This window comes from Octopus bimaculoides, chromosome 4 (assembly GCF_001194135.2).
Source record: "Octopus bimaculoides isolate UCB-OBI-ISO-001 chromosome 4, ASM119413v2, whole genome shotgun sequence".
NCBI lineage: Eukaryota > Metazoa > Mollusca > Cephalopoda > Octopoda > Octopodidae > Octopus > Octopus bimaculoides.
The window spans coordinates 123,051,230-123,067,966 of record NC_068984.1 but is presented as its reverse complement, the minus strand read 5'-3'; the positions used below and the strand labels follow the sequence as shown (position 1 = coordinate 123,067,966).

Sequence of the window (16,737 nt, the reverse complement as noted above, 5' to 3'; positions counted from 1 at the left end):
TGATGCACTCAATCATCCAACTGTCTCTTCTACCACTACTATAACAGTTCCTGCTCCTCTGAACTAGAAAGCTACATTACTAATCCCACTGAAACTAATCCAATTCACCTATCTGTCATCCTTTCATCATTCCTACTGTGCCTTATTCTTGAACTAAAAAAAAAAAAAAAATTTTCCATAACCAATTCTCCCCAGGATTACAGCTTTCTGGATCTCCCTCTGTTTAAATTTCCCTTACATACATCTATCTAAAGAAGTTAACATCAACTACATCAGTCAGAGAAGAGGTAGAACCCCCCCCCCCAAAAAAAAAACCCCATGAGCTGTGGAACTACACTTTATCAGCTTTATCTTGTCATTACTTCACTATCTATATTTTACATATATTTCAAAACAGAGCATTTACTAAAAATATAATCCTCTGAAACTTTAATCTTATCCTGAGAGTGGCTCATCTCTGTATAGTGTAGTCAATAGGTGGTTCAACTTTGTGGAGACAGTCTCCAAGACAAAGTCTGAACACACTTCCCAATTTATAAACAAAACTAGAAATTTATAGGATGGAGATTGGGAAGAGTAATTGGAAGTTGTGCTGTTTATGTTTTTCAAAAGGATATTGCCAACTTAAAATAAGCTCCAACTAAGGATAAAAATTGAGATGAGACATTTAAAATTTATTTGTTGAAATTTTAACTGCCACTAGTCTCCACAATGTTAACAATACTAAAAATAATGGTTTCTTTTTTTTTATGGCAGATATTAAATCTAAAATTGTAAAGGAAGGAGAAATGAGAAGCTGTGATAGTCATGCCTCTCTAAAAAGCGATAGTGACAGAGTGGCAATGTCCCAACAGGGCTACTGCTTACTAGCTGAAACTAGTAAAAGAATGTACATGATATGTTTACAACAAAGTATTGAGACTGGGTCACTGTCTAGGTTCACAGAAAATTTATGTCTAGACTACGCTTTGTGGCACTCATCAATAATAACAACAACAACAACAACAACAATAACAATAATAATGATAATGATTGAAAATCACAATGAAGACTATGTGGCTACTCTCCAGTATGAAAGTCAAATTATAATAATAATAACTATAGGCACAGGGTCTGAAATTTTTAGGGAGAGGGCTAGTCGATTACATCGACCCCAGTGCTCAACTGGTACTTATTTTATCAATCTCAAAAGGATGAAAGGCAAAGTTGACCTCAGCAGAATTTGAACTCGGAATGTAAAGCTGAATGAAATGCCACTAAGCATTATGTCTGGCATGCTAACAATTCTGCCAGCTTGCAATAATAATAATAATAATAATAATAATAATAATAATAATAATAATAATAATAATAATGATGATGATTGTTTCTTTACTAATAACATTTCTGATTGGAGAGCAAGTGTAAAACTGTTTGTGTATGTGTGTGTGTCTGTTTGTTTGTTATCATTTAAGATTACTGCAATATGGTACCTAACTAACAAATAGAATCAAAGTGAAATATACCTTTTAGATCAGCATCTGTGGTGAACTGATCATCTCGTGTGGTAGCGGATGGCTGTTGAGCAAGCTGTTGACTAGTTTCATCTCGGTCTTTATTTACTGATTCATACTCATCTTCAATCTCAACTGCTGTTAAACCATTATCCTGTAACCCAAGAGCTTTGGCAAGTTCTTCCTGCTCAAGGGATGTTAATAGTGTGAATTCTGATGGGGACGGTGGTCTCTCTTCACCCTTTTTCAGGTCAGATTCAACGAAGTCTTCTTCTTGTTCAAGTTCGGCTTCTCTGCTTTGGTCAATGAACATCTGTTGTGATGCATCGATACTCGTTCTACCATCAATGTCAGACTGTGAATCAAGAGAACGTCTGAACTCTTCTCCGATTTGGGATTGTGTCATCGGGTCAATCATTGATTGGGTCAATGATTCATGGGACTCGATCATTGACTGAGTCATTATGTCTTGATCATCAACCACAGACTGAAGTGCCTCATGAAGTTCCAATTGAGATTCAGTCATGAGTGTGTATTCAGTGGGTGACAGTGGTCTGCCATTGGAGTCTTTGTCTGTCTTGTCTTTTAATGGGTACTCAATACTCTCAGTCATTTGATCAATTACCCTCAGTTTTTTTATGCGCTCACTTGAATAGTACTCACCAGAACTGTCATCATCGCTTGCACTGGGAGTAGCTGAACGTTCCTGTGCTTCGGTGGAAGAAGATGGGACAAGGATGTTACGGGTACCCAAACCACTTCCATCACGGTGATAAGAGGAGAAGTCAGAAGAGTAATTCGTATAGTCATCAGTTATGTGGGAGTTGTATGAAGTGAAATCTTCAGTAAAATTCACTTTTTCAGTAGCGATCTTGTGTGACACTTTCTCGGTTTCTTTTAGAGATTCAGATGGAAACAGCCCAGTACTCTGTCCAATAGTTGATTTCTCATTGGTCAATGTGCTGGTTTTAGTGTCGGTTATTTCCTGGACTGTTTCCTGTTTCCCTAAAAAAGGAATCTGATCTTCTTGGGGTTGAACAGGTTGTTGGCTCTTTGAAGGGATATCACTGTCTTTCAATGTACCTTTCAGAACTGGTGTTACATCTTTGTCTGGGTGTAAAGGCGGAAACCTATCGGTGGTATTAAAATCAGGCCCACCATTTCTATGAACAATTCTGAAGTCAATCGTGTCCCTTTGTTGATATTCAAAATATTCTCGTCTGTCAATAAATTGGTCTTCAACTTCAGTCTCATCAATTTCTTCTTCAACGAGATCTTCCATTCTTGTTGAGCTCATTAAATGACCACTCCTTGTTAAAGCTTCTATTTGCTCATTCTCCTCATCACTATGTTCAATGAAAGAATGGTCGCTCTCACCCCCAGAATCTTCTCCTTCAATTACTTCAAGAACTCTAGCTGTTTCAGGTTCTTTTAATTCAACAACTTCTTTGTGGAAAGTGTCTTCATGTTGTACATTCTCCTCAATTTCAGATGTTTGAGATTTGAACTTTTTGTCTGTTTTATCAATTTCCATCAAGTCATCAGTGATTGTCATGCTCAGCTTGGACTCATCCTTTACAGCTACTTCTTTTTTAATTTCTTTTTGGAAATCATCTTCTCTGCTGACAGTATCAGTGACAATTTCCAGTTTAGAATCTTTTTCAGTCAGTTTCTGTTCCAAATCTTCAATTTTCTGAATTTCTCCATCTTTTGATTGTTTTTCATACTGTTGTTTCTCAATCTCTTCTTCAAATGACTTATCACATACAGATGACTTTTCTTGACTTATTTCTATCTTGGTGCCATCTTCTTCAAAAGTCTCAGATTTCCCTTCAGTCAGTTCACTATGCATTTTGAGCGCATCTTTTGTTGTTAATTCTTCAGTTGTTTCCTTTTGAAACTCATCTTCTACAGTTGCCTGTTCTCTTTTACTTTCAGACTCTACATCTTTTTGTTTCACTGAACGAGTTTCATCTTTGATTGATTGAATTTCATCACCAACAGTGGTCGATCGGGTTGTACTCTCCTCTGTTGTTGCAGTTTCTGATCTCTTTACTTTGACATCTTCAATAATCTTTGATTCTGATGTGAATTTGCTGGGAGTTATGTCATCAAGAACTTTACGTTCCTCAATAGATCCTTCATGAACTGTAGTTTCTTGGACTCGAGTTTCTTGTTTGAAACTCTCATTCCTTACTTCTTTGTTAGAGATCTCTTCTTTAACAAGTTGTTCCTCTGATGTTTGAAAAGGAAATGGTTTTGTAAAGTCTACTTGATCTTTGTCAGTACTCCTCCTTGATAGATCATCATCTGCTCCACTTTTAAAGCCACTATCTGTAATATCTTCAGATCTTTTCTCCATTTCATCTGTGACATCTATACTCTGAGATTTAGACATATAATCCATTTCTGTCATTATGTCAACATCATCATGATCATCAACATCGCTCTCATCATCACTGGACAGATATTTCTCTTCTTGGAAGTCATGAGGCGAAGTTTCTTTAAACTTAGCATCTGCCTCTGCTTGTAAAGCAGCAAGATCAACAGAATATTTCTCCTCAGTTCGGTCAGAAGTGTCATCCTTGGCTACATGTTTTGGAGATTGCTCAGTAAGGGGAGATTCCGCTTTGGGAATGCTTCTAATATTCTCCACCGATGTTTCATGTGCCAAGGCACTAGATACTAAAAAAGGATCGGCACTAAAACTAAGACCATCGCTTTTGGCCGGTGTTTTAAATTCAATTTTTTCAGGTGAGCCAACAGTCATGAACTGCTCTCGCCTGCTGATTTCAAAATAAGTAGCTTCCTCTGACAGAATGGAACTAAACTGAGGTGCTGTTTTCTTTGAGGTATCAGTTTCATGGATTTCTTCAGATGTTTCCTCATCAGATGTCATATCCTGCTCATCTTCCACACGGTATTCTTGGGAAATTTTACTTGGATACACAGATTTCTCTTCTTTGCTGACACTTTCTTCTATCATTTCAGATGTACTTGATGTTTTATATTCTGATGTTACTGTGGAAACCTGTCGTTCATGAGTAACGGAGGGTTGATCTTTGTGTGAGGTATAGTGTTCTTCTTCCTCCTGACAGCTCTTTTCATGTGTCAGGAACAAATCTAGAGAACTACCTTTGGATCCTTCATCTGATGATAAGTCTTCTTGTACAGGGAATTCATAAGTTATCTCTGTTCGGTCACCCAGATCTTTTTTAAGATGGTCTGCTGTTGGTGATAATCCCGGGGACTCTGTTGAGGATGCCTTTTTCTTGGAGTCTTCATATGACCTCTCAGTGAATTCCTCTTTTGTTCTTTGATCAGTGTGAGTAAATATTTCATCTGATTCCTCATCTGAAACATCCTGTAATTGTTGTAATCTTCTGACAGATCTTTCTTGGGTTTCTTCAAGCACTTTTTCTCTAATATCTTCCTTTAAAGCATCCAGCTGAACCTCTACTAAACTCTCATCAGACATAGATTCAGCCTGTCTGTCAAATCGTTCAGTAGCTTCTGGTGCTGAAGTCTGCCAGTCATGAATTTCTAGTTTCTCTGGAGAGTCTATAATCATTTTTTCTTCCTGTCGAGAGATCTCAAACAGTTCACCAGACGATGATTTTCTAGTAATTTTCTGCTCCACAGGTGAAACCTTAACACTGTCAGCAGGTACACTTTCTACTACTTTACTCTCCTGTATGTCATCACATACAGGAGATCGCATCTCGTTTTTTGAAAGAAAATCTTCCTCACTAGATATAGTTGTGCTTTCCTTATCTTCATCTTCAATTACTTTGGTTGTGTGTTCAGAGATGGTTGTTGACACTTCCTTGATAGAGGTTGTGGAGACAATGGTGTGCACATCCTTGTCAACTAATTTGCTTGAGATTATGTCTTTAGATGGCTCGGGTTTCGATGTATAGAAACTGCGAGATTCCTTTTCTAAAAAAACTTCTCTCCTTGAGATTTCATAATCAGTATCTTTGTGAGGTTCTTCTTCTAGTTGTGTCTGAAGGCCATCATCTGGTGGCTCAGCTCCGTGTTCTTTTGGAGGACAAACCTTGTCAGTTGATGAAAGATCAATAGCAGCTGGTTCGAACGGTGTCTGGCGCTCTAAGGAAATCTTGGCTTCCAAAATTTCCTCCTGCTCAATAATTTCAAAATCTTCTTCATCATAGGGCTTAGGACAAATTTCAGAGGCCTGAGGCTCTGGGGAAGGTGCTTTCAGCTGTGGTTCTGGTGAAGGAGACTTGAGTTGAGGTTCTGGTGAGAGAATCTTCTCTTTAGGTTCTGGTGAGGGAGACTTTGATTTCAGACGTGGTGGAGAGGGGGACTTAGCTTTAGGTTCTGGTGATGGGGACTTTGACTTTATGTGTGGTGGTGATGGAGTTTTCTCTTTAGGCTCTGGTGAGGGAGTCTTCCCTTTAGATTCTGGTGAGGGAGACTTTGACTTCAGGTGAGGTGGTGAGGGAAGCTTTGACTTTAGGTGAAGTGGGGAGGGAGACTTATCTTTAAGGTCTGGTGAGGGAGACTTTGACTTTAGGTGGGGTGGTGATGGAGTCTTCCCTTTAAGTTCTGGTGACGGACTCTTTGACTTCAGGTGAAGTGGTGAAGGGGCCTTATCTTTAGGGTCCGGTGAAGGAGACTTTGACTTTTGAAGTGGTGAGGGAGTCTTTGATTTAGGTTCTGGTGAGGGAGATTTTGACTTTAGGCGAAGTGGTGATGGAGTCTTCTCTTTAAGTTCTGGTGAAGGACTCTTTGACTTAAGGTGGAGTGGTGAAAGAGACTTGTCTTTAGGTTCTGGTGAGGGAGACTTTGACTTTAACCGAAGTGGTGAGGGAGACTTATCTTTAGGTTCAGGCGAGGGAGATTTTGATTTTAACTGAAGTGGTGAGGGAGACTTATCTTTAGGTTCGGGCGAGGGAGATTTTGACTTTAGGTGAGATGGTGAAGGGGACTTTGACTTGAGGTGAGGTGGAGAGGGAGTCTTCTCTTTCAGATCTGGTGAAGGACTCTTTGACTTAAGGTGGAGTGGTGAAGGAGACTTGTCTTTGATTTCTGGTGAGGGAGATTTTGACTTTAACTGAAGTGGTGAGGGAGACTTATCTTTAGGTTCGGGCGAGGGAGATTTTGACTTTAGGTGAGGTGGTGAGGGGGACTTTGACTTGAGGTGAGGTGGAGAGGGAGTCTTATCTTTAGGTTTTGGTGAAGAAGACTTAAGTTGTAACTTTGGTGAAGGAGACTTATCTTTAAGTTCTGGTGAAGGGGACTTTGACTTTAGGTGAGATGGTGAGGGAGACTTATCTTTAGGTTCTGGTGAGGGAGACTTTGACTTTAGGTGAGGTGGTGAGGGAGACTTTGATTTCACGTGAGGTGGTGATGGGGTCTTTTCTTTAGGTTCTGGTGAGGGAGACTTTGACTTTAGCTGAAGAGGTGAAGGAGATTTATCTTTAGGTTTTGGTGAAGGAGATTTATCTTTAGGTTGTGGTGAAGGAGATTTCTCCTTAGGTTCTGGTGAAGGAGATTTCTCTTTAGGTTTTGGTGAAGGAGACTTAAGTTGGGGCTCTGGTGAGGGAGTTTTCTCCTTAGCCTCAGGTAAATGTGATTTCAGCTGAGGTTCTGGTGAAGGTGATTTATCCTTAAGTTCTGGTGAGATATCTTTATCGAGTGAGGATATGGTTTTGTCCAAAGTCTTAGATGATAAAATTTGGCTATCTTCAGAAGTGAAGATCTCTTTTACTTTGCCATCATCTACAGAATATTCTACTTTCTGTTTCATTTCTGTTGTTTCAGTCTTGAAGCTCTTCTCAACTGATGATACAGTTTCTTTACTATCTTTGTGAACTTCCTTCAAATCAGGAGTTTCGCTTTCTGAAGAAATGCTTTCTTTTTTCTCTTGGAATACGTGACTTTCCTTTTCCTCCTGGACTGCACTTTGAGAAGAATCAGTTTTCCAAGATTTTGTCACTTCTTTTTGTACTGTCTCTTTGCTATCCTCTTTCTTTAATGACTTTTCACGATTTGTAACTTCTTCAAACTTAGCAATCAGTGATGAAGTGCTTTCGCGTCGTTCTTCAATGACTTCACTTTTTTGCTCTCCTGCAGAAGACACTTTTACAGTTTCAGATCGGATTTCACTCGTTTCAGATGCAGTTTGGTATGACCTTTCACTTCCTTTAGAGGTAGTGTCTGGTGTTTCTTCATCGGAGCTTAATAACTCATCAGCTTGAGTTGTGACATAATAATTTTGGGCATGTTTACCAGTAAACATTTTCAATTTCTCAGAAAAATCAAGATTTTCATCATCTGAAGGAGTCTTAAAGTGGGCGTCGGGCGGTTCTGGGACACCGTAAGGTTGATCAATATCATCAGCTTTCTCTGAAGCTTTATGTTTTGCTAAAGTACTTGTATGAACTTTGGTAGCTTCACGTATAATAGTTTTTTCAGACATGGAGCCATTCTTAATTTTGTCTTCAAATTTCTCTTTGACAGCAGAGACTTTTACCCATTCTTCTACCTTTGGAGCAGAATCTTCTGTTTCAACATAAGTACCATTGGCTGATGGCAACTTTTCTGCATCAAAGCCATCAAGATCGCTGTTGTCAATAACAACCCACTCAGAAGAGTCTTGCTTTGTGAATTCTTTAGATTCTTTGCGTAACGTTGCCTGTGCTGATTTCTGGACTTCACGAACAATGTCTGTAGCCGAACTTTGCAAAGCAGTGTCAGATGTTTGCTCAAACATTTGAATAATAGAAGCGACTGATCTTGTTTTACCCTCACTCTCATCATCTATCAAGGGTTTTTTTTTTTTTTGTCAATAGTTTTGTTTTTGTTTGTTTTATAATTAAAGGTAGGTAAAAAAAAAAAAAAAATCCGACAGCAATCCGAAATGCAAGCATTAAAAAGGAGAGATTTCAAGATGAGTAAATTGGAAATGTTATTAGAAGGAAAAGGTTTACAGACTTTTACTTTAAATAATACACATTAGTTATTGTAAAGGAATTATCGAGAAAATGGAACATTACAAAAAAAAAAAAAACCATACACACAGAGATACATATTTTATGCATACATTTATATGTATTTGTGTATGTTTTTCTGTATCTGTGTGTAACAATGTGTGAGAGTATATGTATATAAATTTAAATTGCAAATGCTGGATTATAATTAATAAAGAGTTAAGAAGATTAAATAATGGGGGAAAAAAAAAATCAGAGTTAATTAAAAGTTCATTTTAACCTGGTTAATGATGAAATGTTCTGATCAGAATTATTAATTACCATTAATGCAATGAGAACCCTGGATATACCAAAAATCTTTCAAGTGAAACAGTAAAAATTAGGAATTTCTAAAAGAATATGATGTATAAATTACTTAGTTGATGCCAACTTATGGTTTAAAGTATTTACTAATGTAAAAATTAGTAAATAGGAATTTTGAAGGAGTCAATGTAAATAGAAAGTAATTTAAGAATTTAAGTTATAGGTATTGAAAAAGGATCAGATCTTCAGGCCTCAAAGAAACTATTTTGGTAAACAAAACAAATGAAGATCACTCTTTTTTTTATGGGTATATCATTCCAGAATACTCTAAACATTTAATAATAAACATACAAGAATATCACGATAACACAAGATTATCAAGTTTATATATATATATATATATATATATTTGTATATGTATATATATACATACATATACACATGTATATGTATATATACATACATATATATATTTATAAAATATATGCAATACTTTATATCACATGTATAGCAGTAAAAACAAGCTTCACAGTGCAGACTGGGAATAAGACAGCCTTAATTGGAAGAAATCAAAATAAAATGAGAAACAAATAAAAACATTAATATATATATAAATAAACAAAATATTGAAGAAATAAACGAGAAAACATACACAGTGCAGATATGATGGATAAATAAGAATAACTGATGGCAGCAGGGATTTACTGGATTAACTAAGATATATAAAGGTGAAAAGGAAAATGTTGTAAGGGTATTGACAACAACCATTAAAAAAAAACAAAACAAACAAACAAAAAAACAAAACAGCAGACACTGGGATGTTTAAATGGGAAAATAAAATTATATCAAATGAGGATGATGAAAGTCTTGAACTAGCTTCAGTTCTTCAGTGGAGCAGGATAATTGTAAATCAAGAAAATCTTGCATTACTGCATTCATGCACTTTGGGATATTAGCAACAGTAAGGGTGGAATAAAAAAACCAAACACAAAAAAAAAAATCACAAAGTGTTCTAAAATCATCGTTGGTTATTAACATGCTGATGAATTTTCTATTTTCCTTCAGAAAACAGTACCATGAACAATATAGAATTAGTGTCTGTATGTGCACATATATATATATATATATATATATATATATATATATATATATATATATATATATATATATATATATAAGGATTTACTTTTCATAATGAGATAAAAATCCAAGGCTGTGTATATTTTTATCTCATTACGAAAATTAAATCCTTATATTCACACGCTGATATATGACCTACGTTAGACCCCTTATTTGCATAATCACCAAACTTGGAGCCTAAGTATGGTTTATCCATTGCACTTACTCAGCATTACCTGAAACCTCTGGCTCTCATAACCTCTCTCTCTCTCTCTCTCTCTCTCTATGTATATATATATATATATATATCTACACACACACACACACACACACACACACACATATATATATATATATGTATATTTGTGTTTATATGTGTATGGCTCCAACTTTGATCCTACTGTGCAGCACCTTGGGCTAGTGACAAGTCTTATAGACTTAGGTTGTTCAAAGCAATGTGATTAGAATTTGGTAGGCACGAACTGTGCTAAAGCCAGTGTGTGTATGTGTGTGCATATATGTATCCGTGTTAATTGGTATAAATATGGGCATTGGGTTGTATCCTTTTGTGTGAAAAAAAAAAACTAAACAAAAACTAAATTCAACAAATAGAGATCGATAACAAAAGTACCAGATTGAAGTACTGGGGTCAGTATAATTGACTAAAACCCCTGAAGACAGAGGCACTATCATGGCTGTAGTTGAATGACAGTAACCAGTAGAAGTATAAATGCATAATGAATATTTAGTTTGGCTCTGAGATGAATTGGAGAGTTAAAACTCAGAGAGAGAGAGAGAGAGAGAGAGAGAGAGAAAACATATGGGTTGTAACAAAGGAAAGATTGAAATTTCCATGGAGTGGGGCCTTAGAGAATCATAGAAAATGAATGAGTGTGCAACCCATAGGTCAAAATCACAATCTTTATTCTTTTAATGTTAGACCAATATGTTGTTTGAGATAACTCTACAAATATTTTAATCAAGGTTAAAAAAAATATAGCATTTTTTTTGTATTGAATTAATTTATGTATTCTCTATATTGTTTTACATAATCATTCTCTCTTACACATATGTACATATCAATACATATATGTGCATGTGTGTGTAATGTTGAATAAATGGTCATATACAAAAAGCATTGATCAACTGTAGCAAACAATGAGGCAAAAAAAGACAAAAATAATTATAATTATAATGATAAAAATATGTGGGGATAAAACAAAATCTGTTTACGTGAAACATTTAGATGGCTAGATGCAACAAACAGCATAGCATAGCATCAAGAGGTTTCAACATTACCTGATTCTTCCCCATGGCCTTCAGAAGACACTGTGGTGGTGGTCGTGGTGGTTGGCTCTTGACCTGCTAGTAGAGAAGGGTTTTGTCAATACACCAACTTAAATAGAAATACACAGATGAATGAAAACCCGAAAACAAATACCAAACAACAGCAGGGAGGTAAAGAATAAAAAGTGATACAATACGCACATACACATGTGAAAGTGATACAGAATTAAAAAAATAAATCAATGTGCAATAAAAACTGTTAAAAACACCCACTGGAAGACCAAAAACTGTTTAGATGACAAGAAGGGAAAAAGAGGTCAGTTGCTAAAAAAAAAAAATGTACAAAATAGAAACAATCAGTTATTTAGTTTTAGCAGGTTTTTTCTTTTTATGGTGGTATTTAGGAATATATGAGATGAAAAACTTCAAAAACAAAAAACAATTTTCAAAAGAAACCCAGTTCATTTTTATTTAAAAAACTGGATCTCAGTTTTGATTTTATGTTTCAAGGTTGAAACTCTGATCAGGAATATTAATCCAATGTTCTATAAATTTCTGTAAATTTAAAAAAAAAATATTGTTGAACACCAAATTATTCCTAGATTTTTAAAATCAGAATAACTACTAGATTTTAATATAGAACTGAGTTTGTTTTGTTGTTTTCTGTGATTTTTTTGAAGAAAAGGAAATGGAGAAAGACAGACAGAAAGAGCTTGAGAAGAGAGAACCACACATCACTATCTTTTAAATTAATGTAATCTGTTTGGCATTGTACTGCTGACAAACTGACCTGCATAGAAGGGCTGTTATTGTGGCAATACTGATCTCTATGGAGAACTTGGTACTGTTTATGTATAAAGATGCTGTTATTGTTTAGATACAGACCTGTTACTGAGATACTAATCTCTATGCAAGGGGCTGCTACTAATACAATGCAACTAAGTATGATGATAATAGGAATAAAACTGTTGCATAAATCTATGGAAATGCAACACGAATAGTTCAAAATATCCATAAACAGCTATTAGGTCTACATCAAGTGGCAGCTGCAACTACTAGACAAAATGTGTCTTGTACTTTGTGAACAATACACAATTGCTCAGCCCTAGCAAGACACAGAGGAGTAACCAAGTTGTCAGGTCACTGGATAGCCAGTTGGGTAGATAAGTGAGGTAAATAGATTTATGTCCAAAGAGATGCATACCTCCCTGGACAAAAATCTATATATGTAACACACACACACACATATATCATCATAATAATTTAATGCCCACTTTTCCATACATGCATGGGTCAGACAGAATTTGTGGATGCAGATTTTTCTACAGCTGCATGCTCCTCCCAAATTTTCTACAGAAGACTGCAAACGACCAATATCCCTTGTATGAAGGTGATGCTTGCTTACAACCATAACATGATGTCAAGACAAGGACAAACAGCAGCACCATTTAACATACGTTTTCCATGCTGGCATGGGTTGGATGGTTTGACTGAAAACTGGTAAGCTGGGGGAGCTTCACCAGGTTCCAATCTGATTTGGCATGATTTCTACAGCTGGATGCCCTTTCTAACATCAACCACTCCAAGAGTGTAGTGGGTGCTTTTTACATACCAGTTACATAACACCAGCATCAGCCACAACTATGATTTCACTTGGCTTGACAGGTTTTCCCAAGCATGGTATATTGCCAAAGGTCTCAGTCACTGCCTCCATGTGGCACTACATACATATATGATTGGCTTTTCCTGTTTACCAATTGCACTCACAAAGCTTCAGTTGGTCCAGGGCTATAGTAGAAGACACATGCCAAAAGTGCTGCACAGAAAGACTGAACCAGAGGCCATATGGTTGGGTAGCTAGCTTCTAAACTACTCAGCCATGTCCTTCTCTAATATGCCCTACAGAGAAAAGGTAAGAATAATTTATTTGTCCATCACTCTACCAATTTTAGCTTAGTCACTGCCCTTAAATAGTTGATAGTTATTATACAGTTGATATTTGCATTGATAGAAGAAACCATAACATCAAGCTTTTGACAGTGAAGTGTGTGTGTGTGTGCATATTCAGGTGTTTCAACACAAAGCATCAGATCAAGACAAGAAGGAAACTGGATCCAAGGACACCACAAAGAAAAACAACATAGAAAGTAAACAAAAAATTTGAAAAATAAGATTTGAAAAAAAAACTGTAAAAAATGAAAACAGAAATTAAAAATAAATTATTCAGTGAAAAAGAAACAAGGCAATGACAACACTCAATATTCCAGGCACAAAGCAAGCAATGGATAATAATAATAATAATAATAATAATAATTTCAATGATTTCTAAAGATCAAGACCAATATTTCTCAGTTAAAAAGGCTCAGTTTCAATTTTGTCTTTTCTTTTCAACCCAAGGATATTACTGGTACTTGCTAATTCTGAAGGGATTAAAAGTAAGAGACTGAGTAAAAGCTGATCTTGAAAATTGATATTTGAAATGAAAAGAAATGTGATATAACGACATTTGTGCCTTTCTATGAAACCATTAGAATGATTTGTCATCTGTCCTTCGACTAATAAACAGAATCCAATATTATAGGTCCCCTAAATTTTACCTTTTCTATTGTGTATTTATACACCCTGATAATTTATATACAAGTCTAAACAAATTGTTGGCTCTTTTGGTTTTTTAATGATTTTTTTTAATGTTATATTATATTATAGTCATAGTATATATTATGTTATAATATAAATAAATTATTGGATTGTTAATTGTATCTCTCTATTTAATTTGTTTGTAATTTGCATTATACCCATATTTATGTGGTATTCAACTGACGTACCAGTGAACTGGATGCTTTACACACCCCTTTGAAGGAATTCCATTCCTTAGTTTGTTACTTTATATAATATAAAAGTTTTATGTATTTTTTAAAGCCAAACTAATGCAGGTTATAAAAAAATGAGTACAAGTCAATGTTTACTGCTACAACCTGGTATTTCGATATTTCGGGGTTAGGGCCTCTTCTTCAGGAAATCTACCTTGAAATACTGAAATACCAGACAAGAGAACTAACCATTGATCACCTGTATAATTAATTTTTTTTATAACTTGCATTGTTTTGGTTTTTAAGAATATCTAAAACATTTTATATATACATTACATAAAGTGCATTATTGATGTTAGTCTTGCTCATTAGACCCAGCTTAGAGCTAAACAAATCTATAATCAAAGATGTGACTATCCTGCCCATATTTTCATTCAGGACTATGTTATCTACTTTGTCCTTCTCTTTGTAAGACAAAAGAGTATGACTTAAAAGATTTATCAACTATTTCTAGTACATCGCTTGACCATGTGCAAAGGGTAATGAACAAAGGGTGCAAAAGGTGCAAGAGCAGTCCCTAAGATTTTTGTGGGGTAATGAAAACTGAACATCCTCCCGAAAAATTGGGTTTGCACCCCTGAAGCAAATTTTGTTCCTGCACTTATGATCATACAGAGGATTTTTCATTAACTCAAACCTCTTTTTATGTATGTGTGTATCTCTTTATCTTATGTAGTATATCTAGAATTATAATTATTCAATGAATACTTTTATAGTAGGAGAGTAAGGTATAATTTGGGGAGGATTTTGTTACTATTTCTAATAGGGCAAATGATTACACAGAGGTTTATTTTGTATTGAGGTAAGTTAGTAGGAACAGTGAATGCACATGGTTCAGTGGTTACAGTGTCGGCTCACAATCATGAGGTAGTAAGATTGATTCCTAGACGGGGCTGTGTGTAGTGTTCTTGAGTAAGACACTTTATTTCATGTTGTTCTAGTTCACTCAGCTGTAGAAATGAGTTGCAATATCACTGGTGCCAAATTCTATTGGCCTTTGCCTTTTCTTTGATAATATCGGTGGCGTAGAGAGGGGAGGCTGGTATGTATGGGTGACTGCTGATCTTCCACAAACAACCTTGCCTGGACTTGTGCCTCGGAGGGGAACTTTCTAGGTGCAATCCCATGGTCATTCATGATCAAAGGGGGTCTTTATTCTTTATAGTAGGAACAGTAGAACAATGGATTAAACTATGCAGTACAGTATTCTTATTCCATCATCTTACACTGCAAAGTACTATTAACAATAATGTGGCTGCTGTTGATTTGCTATGTCAGAAATGAATATTATTGATAAAGCACTGAATAAAATGCCTCATGGTATTTGTTCTGGCCTTTTACATTAAGTTCAAATCCCACTGAAGTTAACTTTGCCTTTTATCTTTTTTGCGGGGTCAATAAAATAAAGTACCAATCAAGTATTAGTGAAATCCATAGTATTGACTAATCTTGTCCCTTGAACACAACTGCCATGCATGGTTGGAGGGTAGGGGGACATGGCAAAAGGAGGCATACAGTTGTTCGATATGAGTGAAATGTTCTTTTGATTATTATCCTAACAAAGAAGTAGAGGAAAGAAAGAAACATTTTCACTCATATTAAGCAACTGTGCACCTATTTTTGCTCCCCCCTGTGTATACACATACATACATTATATATATATATATATATAATTATAATATAGGGTATCTAAGAGATACCACCACGCTGAAAAATAGCAGTCAAATCTTGACTCTAAACCACAATAAATGTTCATATTTATTCCCATGCTGGCCACTTGATAAAATCAATATTTTGAATATCGATCTTATCCTTATTTATTTATTTATATATATATATATATATACATGTGTGTTTGTAATTGTCATTCAAATGTGGTTTTCTCTGTAATCATCTAACCTTTGGCAACAGCAGCAGCAGCTTGTTGTTGTTGCTGTTGCATTTTTTGCTGATGCTTTTCGATAAAGCGGAGATAATCATCGCTTTCTTCATCATCGTCATGATGGGGGCTGCTGCTGTCCTCGGTGATAGTTATGGTGGGTGTTTTCCCCGCCACAGCAAGACGGGCTGAAAGTAACAACAAAATAGACAAATGCGTACTGCTGCCTGCAACACAAATAATGAAAACAGAAAACGAAAAAGAAAAAAAAAAAAAAGGAAGGAAGAAGAAACCCCAAAATATATAAAATTTTGAATTATAAGCAGTTCTAATAATGTAAACATTATTGATGTCACATACTTATAGTATGTGTTTTGTCTACGCACTCATTAGCTGCGGGATAGCATCAGAGGGAAAAGTCCCTTTAAGGTTTGGCATCTTAAAGTGACTTATTTTTTCTGACACTATTTAACAGCTAATGATACACAAAATGCATACACTGAGTTTGTGACATTGATAATGTTTATATATATATATATATATATATACACGCATAGAATATATATAAATAAAACCCAGCCAACATCCTGCAAGATTGCAAGAGCCAAGAACCACTGCAACACTGTTAAGCGCAATTCAACTAAATACAAAAATAAAATACAATAAAAATAAATGTTTAAAAAAAAAAAAATTATGAAGCCAGAAGTACAGGCACATTAGTTTCAAATAAACATTAGCAACAAACATACAAATAAAAAGATAGTGCTCCTGAAAAACCTGAGTTGTGATGGCTAAACAGAAGAAAGAATATGTTGTATGTATAAACA

At 35.5% G+C, this 16,737-nt stretch overlaps 1 protein-coding gene across 44 annotated transcripts in view; it reads right to left on the bottom strand.

Moving 5' to 3' along the window:
- LOC106871604 (titin) overlaps positions 1–16,737 on the bottom strand; it is a 454,558-nt gene that overhangs the window by 45,454 nt on the left and 392,367 nt on the right. For 33 of the 44 annotated variants that reach the window (XM_052967415.1, XM_052967425.1, XM_052967440.1 and 30 more), the window contains 3 exons: positions 15,931–16,098; positions 11,174–11,239; positions 1,506–8,282 (listed from right to left, as the gene is read on the bottom strand). In XM_052967415.1, coding sequence (XP_052823375.1) covers positions 1,506–8,282; positions 11,174–11,239; positions 15,931–16,098 — 7,011 coding nt within the window. The remainder of the gene's footprint in view (positions 1–1,505; positions 8,283–11,173; positions 11,240–15,930; positions 16,099–16,737) is intronic. The other 11 variants (XM_052967449.1, XM_052967453.1, XM_052967430.1 and 8 more) reach the window with 3 other exon arrangements.